A 14,170-nucleotide genomic window follows, 5' to 3' on the forward strand; every position below is an offset into this window, starting at 1 on the left:
GTTTCAATTCGGTAAAACACAGGGCCCTCAATCTGTCAAATCAACGGCCGAAATTCGGCCGCATATTTCGGCCGCATTCCCCCCCCCCCTGAAAAGTATACTTGTTTCCCCTTTTTGGGGGAAAAATTCCCCCTAAAAAAAAAAATTTTTTTTATTGATAGTTGTGTCTCATGATTATTATATCTCAATTCTATTTTAATTTAATCTTGTCAAACATACATAAATTTGAAAAAAGCAATCAATATAGTGCAAACATGTACAAATGTTATAATTAGAGAGTAAGAAAAAATCACCCCTAAAAGGGAAACGCCGCGAAAATTCCCCCTGCTATGGGTAGCGACCCGCTTCCCCTAAAATGGGTTGAGGGCCCTGACAGGGCCCTCAATCTGTCAAATCCACGGCCGAAATTCGGCCGCATTCCCCACCCTGAAAAGTATACTTTTCCCCCTTTTGGGGGAAAAAATTCCCCCTAAAAAAAATAAAAAAATATTGATAGATGTGTCTCATGATTATTATATCTCAATTCTATTTTAATTTAATCTTGTCAAACATACATAAATTTGAAAAAAGCAATGAATATAGTGCAAACATGTACACATGTTATCATTAGAGAGTAAGTAAAAAATTCCCCCAAAAGGGAAACGCCGCGAAAATTCCCCCTGCTATGGGTAGCGACCCGCTTCCCCTAAAATGGATTGAGGGCCCTGAAACAGCTATCGATGAGCGCGAAATATGCTTCAAATCCTTAACTAAACTTATGCAACTGTGCAAGATTTTTGTGAATGACACCATACTTTGTTAATATATAAGAAATAATTTATTTACCCGTATATTGGCCGTTTTCTCGAATAGTTTTATATTTGATACCGTTGGAAATAATACATTTTTTTAATCGGCAGCAGAACTAAGAAGTCATGTGGCAGGTAATTTACATGTTTCGGATTACCCACCGGTACGCAGTACTCGAGGGATACGTTACTTGTATGTCTTAGGGCACAGGTTATTGTCAACACTATTCAACAATGCAATTCTCAAACCCAACAAAATAAAACATGGTCACGGGCTAAACCATGACACACTGAATACAATGAATGCTTTTGGTGTGGTAGGTTTAATGTAAAAACAAATAATGTATATATATCAATAAAAAAAAAACATTTGCTAAAGTTAATACAATGAACTGTTTTTGAAACACGTGTCTTCTCATTCAAAAAACAATCTGGTGGGTTGAACGGAATGGATGTCAATAATGCGTTTTGGAACGATGACAATATTTAAAACACCAAAATATAATTCAAATAAGCAAAAACGCACACAACAGTTTGAAAACTATATTAAGAAAAACACTGCACAACAATGAGACCAAAGTTAAATCAATACTTGCATCGTTACCGGTATTATGGTTACGTCACTAAGCCATTTTAAAACTGATCCAAACGACATTTACTCTGGCCGATAGATGGAAAACATGTTCAGGCCATTATTACAGAATATGTAGGTATAAATAAGCCAGTGCAGATGGATTCTTATTAACCCACGGAAGTATTTTAAAAGCAAGTGATCTTGATTAAAGGTGGGGTCACCGCCTTAGAACGGTCGATGCAAAGCATTGGGGTTTTAAAACAAAATGAATGACGTGTCGAAACTCACACATAGTAAATAATTCATCAGTAAATAAATATTAGCCTCATACGATTGTTATGCAAATTAAATAGCAATTAAAGAGAATTTAAATTCAATAACAATTTAATTACTCGGTGGTTTTATATGCATTCGGCCAAGAGAATATAATAACAACTTTCTGTAAATGCAAATATCAACTAATTTGCTTCATATAAACAAAACTTGGAAAATTATAATCATTTAGTAAAAAACAATATCATCGCAATGCACATCGGGAAGAAACCGTAATACATATGTTCTCCTATTCTTACATGAAGCCCATTGCATTTTAAAGTGTTTATATTTATAATCGAGTCATTTATTGAAGTAAAACAAACCCATGCAGCATGTACAACATAAACATTTTCGCGTGTGTTTTTTATAATGGTAAAAAAGTGTCATATTTTAAATATCGGTGGTTTGTCAGACGCGCGAGCGTCTGAAGATGTCATCTTCAAATGTAGACATACCGAAATCTTCGTCATAGATTTAAGCTACCTTTTTTAAGAAAATGACCAGATTGATTTGTATTATTCACTGTCATTCACAAAAATTGATAAATGTTCTTTTAGCAATTTCAAATATGATTAATATGACATTCATATTCACAAAAATGTTGGAATTTTAGTACCAGCTAGGGTCTAGACTGAGTGGTTAAATTACAGATGCCCCCGTTATAAGTCAATATTTGGTGTCTTAAGTTGCTATTTTGTGTCGGAAATTACTTGAAGCAATGTTCTGTGTTACCGTATTCATTGCTAATACCACCATTACACGTGACGACTGGGGTATTTCGGTACCCGCGTGAGCGTGTAACTTACCGAAATACCAATAACCGTTTGCTTATTTAATTTATTAACTAGTTTTGTTTGCATGTGGACAATACAAAAGATAAGTTCACTCTTATTAAGGCTAAAAAACACCATAACCTGGTGTAAAATCGGGGAAATCGGTACCCGTTCCAACATACTTTGTTGCATCAATTACCGAAATCATGAAATGTAATGTATTAATGATCATCAAACATGCTACAAAATTATGTTATTTCATGTCTCTGCCAAATATCGACCAGGTACAATTACGTATATTTACCGTACCCGGGGTACATGTAAGTTTATATACTTAAGAGTACCCGGGGTACATGTAAGTAGTACCCGAGCCGACAGTGACCAATCGAGCATCACTTAACCATTTATAAAGCACCTCGTAGCGATGCTGCTAATGACGCTGGGGGGTTAAATATATTTACTGAAAATCATCGTTTTTCGTTGGGCATGAATTTTCGTTGAGTTCTTACGAAAGACAGAATTTCATGCCGGAGAATTATTATTTACTGTGAAAAGCACCTCTTAGCGACGATGATGATAAAGCCCGGTTGCGCTCTTAAATTCATATTCCTTACATTTTTAAAACTAGTTTTATGTTATCCTGACGTAAGAACCCACCAACAATGATAAAATTGAAATACATTTATGCGTTTTACCATTTCCACTAGCAAACAGATGAAACGATACATACTCCTAGTGCTAAAGCGTCCGATCGTCAGGGATGCATGATTTTATCGTGGGCATTCTCAGAATGTAGTCATATGATAAAACGTACAATTTTAAATCAAAATCTTAACTAACAACTAAGATATTCAAGTTTGAAAAGTATTGCGTTAAAAAAGTCTCCAAGTATACATGTTGGTTTAGTACTTGAAATAAATATCCTAATATTCGAAAAATCTTTAAAATTCGAAGCTCGCAGAAGACTAAGTTATAAAGTTAGCCTCTTAGTAATTAACCCGTCTTTTAGCCAGCATTCAATAAACATTTACGGTTAATTATTTTCTGATGATTATGATTTCTTTTAATTTTATAATATTCAAACTTAAGTTTTAAAAAGCACAAAGGATCTCTGTCAAAAGTTAACATTTGCAGTTAACTTTATCAACAAGACTGAGTCAGATTACATGTACAATGTTAAATCAGCATTGACGCATGCGCAACGAACAAATAAAGAATAGTGTTTCAAAGAATATACTCCGTGATCAAATATTAATAAACTTAAAATAGCATGTCCAGTAGCAAAAGAAAAATAAGAAAATGAAAAATAAATCTGTTTGAAGCCTACAAGCATAACAAATAAACGATTAGAGATCGATTCGTCAACAAACAAATGTCACTGCAACGAAAAAACAACCTTTGTATGTATACAATTAAACGTAAACACTATAATAATTTAATGGCTTTTGTAGATTAAATATGATCTCGAATTGAATGATGTTTCGTCAGAAGTGTACGCCAATATTGCTTTAAACACCGATATTGTTATCGGAATCAATCAGCCACTTGTTGATTGATATTCGGTTATTAGAGTGATCCATGCTTTATGTATTAATATAATATTCTCAAAGGTTTTAATAAACAGCTAATCCTTTAATCGGAACAATAGTGAAAATTGTATTCCTCTGTAGGCTGTAAACTACAAAACTGTTATATTGACTGCTGTTTCTATACGTTCATGTATCGGAAAGAGAATTCGTGCTAAGAGCATTTTCATGTAACGTTGTTTTGAAAAAGACGGATTACTGTCAGAAGTAAATGTGTAGATATGACACGAATTGTCACCTCGGTTTGTGAAGATGTTACTGATAAGAAGCATTTAACCCATTAATGTCTAGTGGACTCTCCCATCCTTCTAAATTGGATCAATTTATTTTCAAAATTAGGGATGTCTAGTATATTTATTTCTATATTTAGAACAATTCTTACAGAAATTCCTGTAAGCAAACAGCGTAGTTCCAGATGAGACGCCGCAGCGTCTCATCTGGGTTTACGCTGTTTGCAATGTCCTTTTTTTCCGGACGCTAGGCATAAATGGGTTAAATTGATAAACTTATAAGTGTTTTACACGGGTTAGTGAAACCTTGCTAATGTGGCAGAATCATTATTACGTTAAAACACGTACTGTAATAAAAAATGCATGCTCGTGTGTGATATATATAGCATGCTTTCTTATAAAGCATAATAATTATAATTTTAAGTGTGCAACTATGTATATATAAATACACACATGAAGGACTTAAATTCAATTGTTAGTTAAATGGATGCAACACTTTATTACTAAGATATAATCTTTTAGTAGAAAATTACATTTCTCGTCTGCGACAACAATTGCAACAGCAGTCGACAATTATGCCGTACCGAAACCACGTGGTCCCCTTGGAACCTACGGTAGAACCCGAGGAGTTCCGACTGAAGAAGACGGTGTTTCTTGGATACACAGATGTAAACGCAGGAAGCATGTAAACGTGATTCTTAGCAATTGTTTGCGCATAGTTCTGGGAAAACTGGGCTAAATGCATTTGCGTAAAGTGTCGTCCAAGATAAGCCTGTGCATCCTGCAAAGGCTTATCAGGGACGACACTTTCCGCCTTAAATATATTTTCGCTAAGGAAGGACTTTCTTTATACGAAAAACTATAAAAGCGGAAAGTGTTGTGTCTGATTAGCGAGTGCGAACTGCACAGGCTAATTTGAGACGACACTTTACGTGCATGCATTAAGCAACGTTTTCCCTTAACGAGGAGCATGTTAAACTTACTTATTTAAACTCAATTGTACCTATGGTCTTGGGCTTATAGAGACACCTTCGAGATCGTTTTTTGGGAATAACCAGTACGTGTAGTCTTTGGGATCGAGCAATGCACCACCGGGTTGCATGGTGGACATCACACAAAGAAACCATTATGACGATTTAGCCATGCGAAAGTATACAAGTAAAATGAATGTCGAAAGGTCTTTTTGTGTGTGTGTTTGTTGTGTAGGCGTGTTTCTTGTCTATTACATTTGTTTTTTAACTCGTTGTTTGGCAATTGATTCTTTGCCATCAATAAAGGACATCATTGCATAATAAAGTTTCTCTCCTGCTGGTTTAGCTGAATGTTCACTTTTCAACTCAAATCTATCAGAATGCTGTTTTTTTTTCTTATTGTTCCAGTTACTATATCGTCCACTCTGACACATGCCATGTTCGTGAAATTTTGATCAAAATAGCTAACAGTATATTTTTGTCACACACGTTTTTCCTTTTCCAGACGGGCTTTGCTAGGAATCTCTATGAAGCGCGAATATTACGACGTTCAAATTCCAGAGCTGTGTAAAGCGCGGGTCGCAGTGGAACTTCCCGGAATACTGGACCCGCGGGACAAGCCGTATTCGCCTCTACAAGTCTGGAACCTGAAATATGAGCAAGTATACATTAGAATTGATAATTTCCACTCGTTCTGGGAACACTTGGCGAATACTTCAGCGTAAAGTGTCATCCCAGATTAGACTGTGCAGTCCATACAGGCAAATCAGGGACGACGTTTTCCGACTCAACTGGATTTCGCTCAGAAGAGACATCATTTAAATGCAAAAATACCATAAAAGCGGAGCGTGTCGTCTCAGAATAGCCTTTGCGGACTGCACCGGCTAATCTGGGATGACAGTTTGCGCACATGTATTAAGTCTAGTTTTTCCAGAAAGAAGCTCAATTATTTATGTTATACATCGTATTAAGAAGAGATGTTTAACAATGTCTCTCTTTATTTTGATATGTGTGTTTTTGTCGCCTTTGATTTTTCTATGGCAGACGATTTTATTTCCTGTGGCGGTGTAATTTAATAGATTATTTTATATAGCTATACAGAAAAAACACTCAATTTTAATAATATTATTCTGCGGAACATTTCTGTTTCAATTCAATTTATATTGAAAAGACATGTAATAAAATTGATACATAAATAACACTTTTTTTCATTACATTTTCACAATGAAAGTATGAAAGTATGTTTCTCAATTCTTTTGATTGCAAATGTAAGTTTAACCGTGTTGTCCCCATCAATTTTATAGCTTAAAGGGATCTTTTCACGGTTTGGTAAATTGACAAAATTGAAAAAAGTTGTTTCAGATTCGCAAATTTTCGGTTTAGTTATGATGTTTGTGAGGAAACAGTATTACTGAACATTTGCCATGGTCTAACATAGCCATTATATGCATCTTTTGACGATTTAAAAACTAAAAAATTATAAAACGTTGCAACGCGAAACGATTGAATAATTTGGAGAGTTCGGTCGTTGTCGTTAAAATTTGTGAAACTACGAAGATTGCTTATATAACGTATAAAATACGCATGTTTGCTTGGCAGGATAGCTCAGTTGGCTCATGTGTTTTTACTTCAGGATTCCGGCGGTCACTGGTTCGAGCCCTGCTACGGGCTACTTTTTTTCCTTTTATAAATTTTATTTTTGATTATTTACTGGAGCTTTTAAAATTTAATGTTTACATTTATCAATATAAAGCATTTAATGACAAACTTTAAAACACGTCAAAATCTGTGAGAAGGCCCCTTTAAAGCTCGAAATGCTTTCAATCACTCTATTATCATATTATACTCGTAAAATGAAGAAAGCCTTTCTAACTGTTATAGACCAAAGTCATCGTTACATCGCAGTTATAATTTTCTATCGATTTCATGGTACATTCAAGTAAATTGTTATAGAATTTACAAGTGTAAGCAAAGAACAAACACATGTCATTAAACTTAATATTTTTGGAAATGTGTCCCGTTGTTTACCATGGCGACGTGGGTCTCCGTGACTAAAGCGTACCTTGATTCTTTTTTGTAATAACAGTTTGAAAGGAGTGGAATAAACTATTGCAAGTACGTATGGTTTTCAGGACTAAATACATGTAAATAATATTTAGTTTTGATAACAATGTATGGTTACCGTTACATCCACCACAACCACAACATTTATAGACAAATTTTATTGGAGAATTAGCCAATAACCGAACCAACTGTATCATTATTCGGCTTTCTATTGGTCTATGGTTGTTAATGGCTGGATTTTTGTGTAATTAAATTGGATTATGCAACCGCATGCTTTTATTTACCGATGCACATAAAACTCGTCAACTTATTCCTTGCTTTGCGTGTCTATGTGTCTCTTAAATCGAAGTTAATCGATTTGTTGTGCAATTCTTTGCTATGATTTTGACAATGGAAAAATACAATGTTCGCTCTGTGAAAACAGGGAATAATGCATATGCGTAAAGTTTCGTCCCAGGTAAGCAGTCGGCACAGGCTAATCAAGGACGACACTTTCCGCTATAACTGGATTTTCGCTTAGATGCGAATTCCTTTAAACGAAAACACACACAAAAAAGCGGACACTTTTCGCACATGCAATTTGCCCAGATTTCCAAGAGCGGGGCTCAACTGCAGAGTTGGTCAACATATCGTTAATTTACAAGGGCTACATATTCATTTATCTCTAGTTTTCAGTGATTTTTGTGAACACGATTCTCAAGCCAGAAACCTGCCACCACGTGTGCAGCTGGATAGTCGACATGTGCACGAGCAGGTACACGTGGTTTTGTATTGATATTGAGTATTTGAGCCGCGTTCGGGGAAAACGGGGCTTAATGCATGTGCGTAAAGTGTGGTCCCATATAAGCCTAAGCGGACTGCACAGGTTAATCTGGGACGACACATGCAGTAAGCACCGTTTTCCAAGAGCAAGTCTAATGCATTTTTATGCCATATTTTTACCAAAAAACGAAGTGTGTGTTTTATTTGGCCAAGCACATTGGATTCCATATTGAGGATACCCGGCCTCGCTTGATTGCGTCTTTATGAACGAAAACAAATAAAACAAGATCGGGTAAAAAGGCGTTTTAATAATTGACAAATGATTACAATCTGTTTATATTATAATTGTATCAATAGAGCGATTTTGTATCATTTAATCCTTGAACAATGCTGCATTAGTGTGGTTCCAGTTCCAATATAAAGTATGAGAGTTGTCCCCGTTCAGAATATAAAGTGTATATTTAACTGTTGCAACCAAACAAATGTTTTTCACCATCAGATGTTTGTTTCTAGTGTTTAATAAGGAACCTATTTGATCGGTTCACCTTAGGGAAATCATGCGAAAGATAAGCATAGAACCATATGCGTAACCGGTTTATGACATGTATATGAAATTTGTATAACTTGTTTGACCTGCTGTGTGTGGCCTGTATGTGACCTATATATGACCTACCTCTGACCTTCGCAGGGCCTATATGATTGTAATACTGCGTTGTCACGTTGCAGCTGCGTTGACAAGCTGGTGGTGCTCAGCGCTCTGAGGGTCGATGTCCCGTCCAGTCACGTGTCCAGTCACGTGTCACGTGATCCCATTTACGAGAAGACTATCAACGACATGCCACGTGAGTAGTCAAGTGCATGACACGCGCAGAATTAAATCGTCTTTATGGTCAATTGCTCTTACACATTAAATGTGACCACACAACGAATTATAAGAACAAACAAGGAACGAAATTGTTAAACGAAAGTCATCGGTAGAAATAAAAATAACCAGTCGTCAAAATAAAGCAATATATTTTTAAGAGATCACTTTTATCGGAAAATGTCCTATAAGAGAAGTTTTCAAAACATACTCTCGTATTACTTTAATTCGCCCGCCTTTTCACGTGGATTTTTGCATATTTTTCGACGCAGGTATACTAAACAAAGCAACATATTCAAATATTGTAAAATAATTGACACGTTGATACGTAAATTCGTTATTTTCTGATTTGGGAGAAAAAAGGAGGAATTTGCGTCCGTCATTTTCCGATGGATCCGTAATTTTCAGTCATTTTCCGATCCATCCGTCATTTTTCGTCATATTCCGATCCATCCGTCATTTTTCGTCATATTCCGATCCATCCGTCATTTTCAGTCATTTTCCGATCCATCCGTCATTTTTCGTCATATTCCGATTCATCCGTTATTTTCCGATGGATCGGTCAACCCACAAAATCAAAGAAAATTACCCTCCAACGAACAATTATGATTTTACAGTATTAAGGACCAAAAAGCAACGACATGTTTAGAGATCCGTAACAAAAATAATGATGCATCAAATTATTTTAGTCACGAATCGTCCGTCACTTCCGGGTGAGTCACGCATGACTGAATCCTTATTCTATTGTAGTCACAAACTGTCTGTCACTTCCGGGCGAGTCACGCATGACAGACCCCTTCCTCAGCACGCTCATACAGATGATACACGTTGGTTTTGTGCCCACGTGTTTCCTCGTGGTTCCCGCTCACAGGGCGTGGCCGGGCACAGCGCGGGACGAAGACGGCAGCAAGGAGGTACAACAAGTTCATTTCCTAGTATCACGAACGTACATAAGTCAATGATCTCTACTTTTAGTTTGTTTTGTTTTATAAAAAATGTGGATTAGTTTAATCATCATGCTCAATTGGTGTACACAAAAGCTTTTTTAAGTTTTGAGTCCTACTCAATCCTGAGTTTGTGGAAGAAAATGTGCATTGCATTAGCTGGGAGATGAGATCGTTATTGTGGTGACCGGCATTTCTCATTACCAATATAAAGAAGTGGATACTCACAACTCGTGTTCTGAGTTGAGCAAAGGAAAGTCACACAAGAGGAAGGCAAACTCTAGGTCATAATTTGTTTAGGAAAAAAATATGAGCATCGTTCCAGGAAAACTCGGTTTAATGCTTCGCGTAAAGCGTCCTCCCAGATTAACCTGTGCAATATGCACATCCTTATATTGCCCGAAAATTTCCAGCTACACTGAATATGCTTATAGAAAAGACTTCTTTAAACGAACAGTTTCGCCCTTGAATGCCTGTGCAAATGCGAGGAAAATATAACATGACAATGGTTTTGCAATCTCTACAAAAATTTCGACAAATGTCGGCATACGTTTTGTTTTGCATTACGTAAGTAAAATCCCTCTTAACGTCACATCCGAATATCGGAGTTCGGCGTTTTTGTGAGGTTTGTTGTTATGTATTTTTATCATACGTTGGCATTGTATACATGCCATGGTGACACAACGTCATTGTCATTTCTATACGGATGCGAGAACACGCTTCATGAAGGTGCATGCACTTAGATGTAGGCCGCAGAGGAGTGAAAGTATATTTTAACAAGCATAATATTTTACATAAAAAGTAATGCTTTTACGCGGTAACGATGACATTGTATTGATGACATCACTAGGAGATGAAAACGTGTGTGTATTCATCATATTCTATTGATAAGCTTTTTAAACCTGATTTAAATAATGAACACGTTAAGTTTGTTTACATTCCCACGTGCAGCCAATATACACTATGCTCATATTTACAAATGTTTATTGGAAGCGTCTCTTGCACATGATGGTGCAAAGTGAAACTTCAACTACAAGAGGAGCCATTACACAACCAAAATAAGCATACTGGTTTTCTGATAAGAGAGGACCCACTATACAGCCGAAATAATAAAATAAGCCATAATTGTTGTATATCAACGTTATATTAAAGGCTTCGCATTTTCTTACCAAGCGACAATCATTTATTATTTATTATTTGCATACCGTAATGTTTTGCAAATGAAAACGAGTGAAATCGACTGGGCAGTGGCGCTCTACTAAGCACTAGGCCGACTAGGGGCTAATGGCGTCGGCCCCAAAAAGTGTCATTGCCTATAGGCCTCCACGGCGCTTATCTGGCACTTCTGTAAACCCATTTATGCCCAGTGGACTCTCCCACCCTTCTAAATTGGATCAATTTATTTCCAAAAGTAGGGGTGTCTGGTGTGTTTATTTCTATATTTAGAATATTTCTTACAGAAATTCCTTTTAGCAAACAGCGTAGACCCAGATGAGACGCCGCATCATGCGGCGTCTCATCTTGGTTTACGCTGTTTGCAATGTCCTTTTTTCAGGACGCTATGCATGAATGGGTTAAACGACACCTGTAGCACAATCATACTTTTGGTGCATTTTTGCGCGTGGTTTAATAACGGGAATATTTAAATAAGATAAACGATCTTTAGTATATAGTTTATAAGATTAGATTTTACCTCTGTGATTTATTACTTTCTGTTTCATTCCAGGTCATAAGAACATTTCAGAGAACCATTAATGGTGCGACAAAAATAAGCTTTGATGAGAAGCTCTCGTTTAAATTGGTTTGTTGGAATACTAGTTTTAATAAGAATGTATGTAATATATAACAGTTTCAGTAAACATACTGACGCGCAAGCATAAGAAACAAAATGGACGATAATGCCACCGTTTGTACAGCTGCCGTACTCATCTCATAAGATACTGTTCTGTGTAAACCTTGTGTTGTTCTTCAACAGCGTATACATTAATTTTGTTTATAGCTAAGTTTTAATATTACTTCGATAGAGTTTCATAAAACATCTCAAATGAGCATTCAAACTTGTATAATCTTTACCGTTAATTTTAATTATGAATAAATATTAGTTTGTAATGTTGTAAGTAATAATATTTATGTTCGTACAGTAAGAAGAAAAATCCGTATGCAAAGCAATCTATAGTTTGATATGTGCGTGTGTTTTTTTATTTTGTGCAGATTTATAAAGGAGAGAAAATCACCAATAGTGCATCGACGATATACAACTGAAGAAAGACAGTCTCGCTGACAAGACATATATGGTTTGATTGCTGACAGGGACATGAATGGTTTGAATGCTGACAAGAATATGTATAGTTTGAATATTTGCTGAAAAGGACATATATGGTTTGAATTCTTGCTGACAAGGAAATGTCAGGTACGAATCTTTGCTGACAAGGAAAGGTATGGTTTAAATTCTGACAAGGACATGAATGGTTTGAATGCTGACAAGGATATGTTTAGTTTGAATATTTGATGAAAAGGACATGTATGGCTTTAATCTTTGCTGACAAGGACATGTCAGGTTTGACTCGTTGCTGACCATGAAATGTATGGTTTTGAATTTAAACTTTTAATGCTGACAAGGACATGAATAGTTTGAATGATGACAAAAGCATGTATGGTTTAAATGTTTGCAGTCTCGCAGAAAAGGACGTGTATGGTTTTGAATGCTTGATACCACGTTGTCCGTTCTGAGCAACGGTAGTGGTAATGTGACTTCATACCGTTATAGAAATCGTCATGTACAACGGTAGTGTTGATGTGACTATATAATCTTTTACACATGGTGATGTACATGTACAACAATAATGTTGATATGACTAAATAACGTAAAAGAAATAGTCATATGCAACGGTAGTGGTGATACGACGATATTACATTATAGACACTGCCGTGTATAAAACTATTGTCATATTGTATGGAGCCATTGATATGAACTGGGGTTTTACTAAATGTTTTACCTTTTCTTTAAATACTTGTCTTGGCACCATCATTGCAATAGTCAGTGAGTTAAAACAAACATAATAAGTAAACATATGCGTATGGAATTGACTTTTCACAGATCCCATTACATTTAAATCAAATAATGTTTGTAACTTGCAACTTTGACAAGAAATGTGGAAATCGTTCTTTCTGTTTAAGTTGACTAGGAGACTATCTGTTCCGGGACGCACTTTCCCCTCGATTATTTAGAACATAAATGCATTGTCCATATCTAAAATCACGGCATTTAATTAATGAATATATATATTTTTATTTATCCCTATGTATTGCACTATAATCTTCGAAATTATAATTATTAAACGCATTGCATTTTTCACTTGAAATCGTCATGCCGTTTCTCCACTGTCCGCCATTGTGGTTGTTGTGTTTTTAGTTTCCTCCAATGACTTTGCGAAGTACCCAAAACAATAGGTCGACTTGGTCGATAAATGGCTGGCACACGCGAATGTTTAACATTATAGAAGCTTTCGCAAGTGGAAGACGTAACAATGGTCACGTGACCATGAAATTTTAACACGCTAAGATATGGAATTACTTAAAAGGCGTGGAATGTTGACTTGTGGGCAATTTGTACATAGCAACACACTGCGGTGTTAACATATAGTATAAATGTTCTATATTTTAGCATCATGTAAGAAAGCTGTACTATTTTAGCAGACGTTAGGTTAATTTTTAGTTCAAATAGTCTGTTTTAAATAGTTTAGTCGTATAAGTCTAGTTTACGATTTAAAAGTGTTAACCATGCGAGCGTTCCAAAAGTAGTCAGGGCCGTTATTTTGACCAGTTTTTCGGTCACACAGTAATCAATATGTGGTCAAAGTGGTCAAAGTCATAGTGACCAATATTTGGTCACAGTGATTGATTTCTGGTCACACGCGGAACGCTGCGGGTGTATAAAGTGACCCAATTTTGGTCACAGGAGTATTCTTGTTATCAGCGTTAAAAGGGGTAACATCTATCACGTTTTATTTTGTAAAAAGTAAGTTAAATAAGTGACATTGGTATTGGATCATTGAATTTTGAGATATAAATAAATGCACGTACCGAGTAATTTTAATTATTGAACCATTCAACTACTTATTCCAATTTTAACGACCTTAATACATTTAGAGAAGTGCCATTGACGTTTGCATTCATTATTATTATGTAAGTGACTACGTTACCTTGTCAGGAACGTTTATGATGAATAATAACTAATTTTATTTATAATTTATTTAATATATGTGTATTTGTATATCGGTGCAAAGCCCTATACGATTAGT

General features: G+C 35.9%; 1 protein-coding gene across 5 annotated transcripts in view; it reads left to right on the top strand.

The window, feature by feature from the left end:
• The first annotated feature begins 591 nt into the window (after positions 1-591).
• LOC127843127 (uncharacterized) overlaps positions 592-14,170 on the top strand; it is a 120,674-nt gene continuing 107,095 nt past the window's right edge. Inside the window, exons 1-8 of one of the 5 annotated variants that reach the window (XM_052372969.1) lie at positions 608-4,561; positions 4,789-4,951; positions 5,743-5,899; positions 7,970-8,055; positions 8,790-8,905; positions 9,676-9,839; positions 11,596-11,670; positions 12,081-13,222. In XM_052372969.1, the coding sequence (XP_052228929.1) occupies positions 4,842-4,951; positions 5,743-5,899; positions 7,970-8,055; positions 8,790-8,905; positions 9,676-9,839; positions 11,596-11,670; positions 12,081-12,131 (759 nt within the window). In that variant the 5' untranslated portion in view covers positions 608-4,561; positions 4,789-4,841 and the 3' untranslated portion in view covers positions 12,132-13,222. Of the gene's footprint in view, positions 4,952-5,742; positions 5,900-7,969; positions 8,056-8,789; positions 8,906-9,675; positions 9,840-11,595; positions 11,671-12,080; positions 13,223-14,170 lie in introns of those variants that run through there. The other 4 variants (XM_052372967.1, XM_052372970.1, XM_052372968.1 and 1 more) reach the window with 4 other exon arrangements.

This window comes from Dreissena polymorpha, chromosome 8, assembly GCF_020536995.1.
Source record: "Dreissena polymorpha isolate Duluth1 chromosome 8, UMN_Dpol_1.0, whole genome shotgun sequence".
Lineage (NCBI taxonomy): Eukaryota > Metazoa > Mollusca > Bivalvia > Myida > Dreissenidae > Dreissena > Dreissena polymorpha.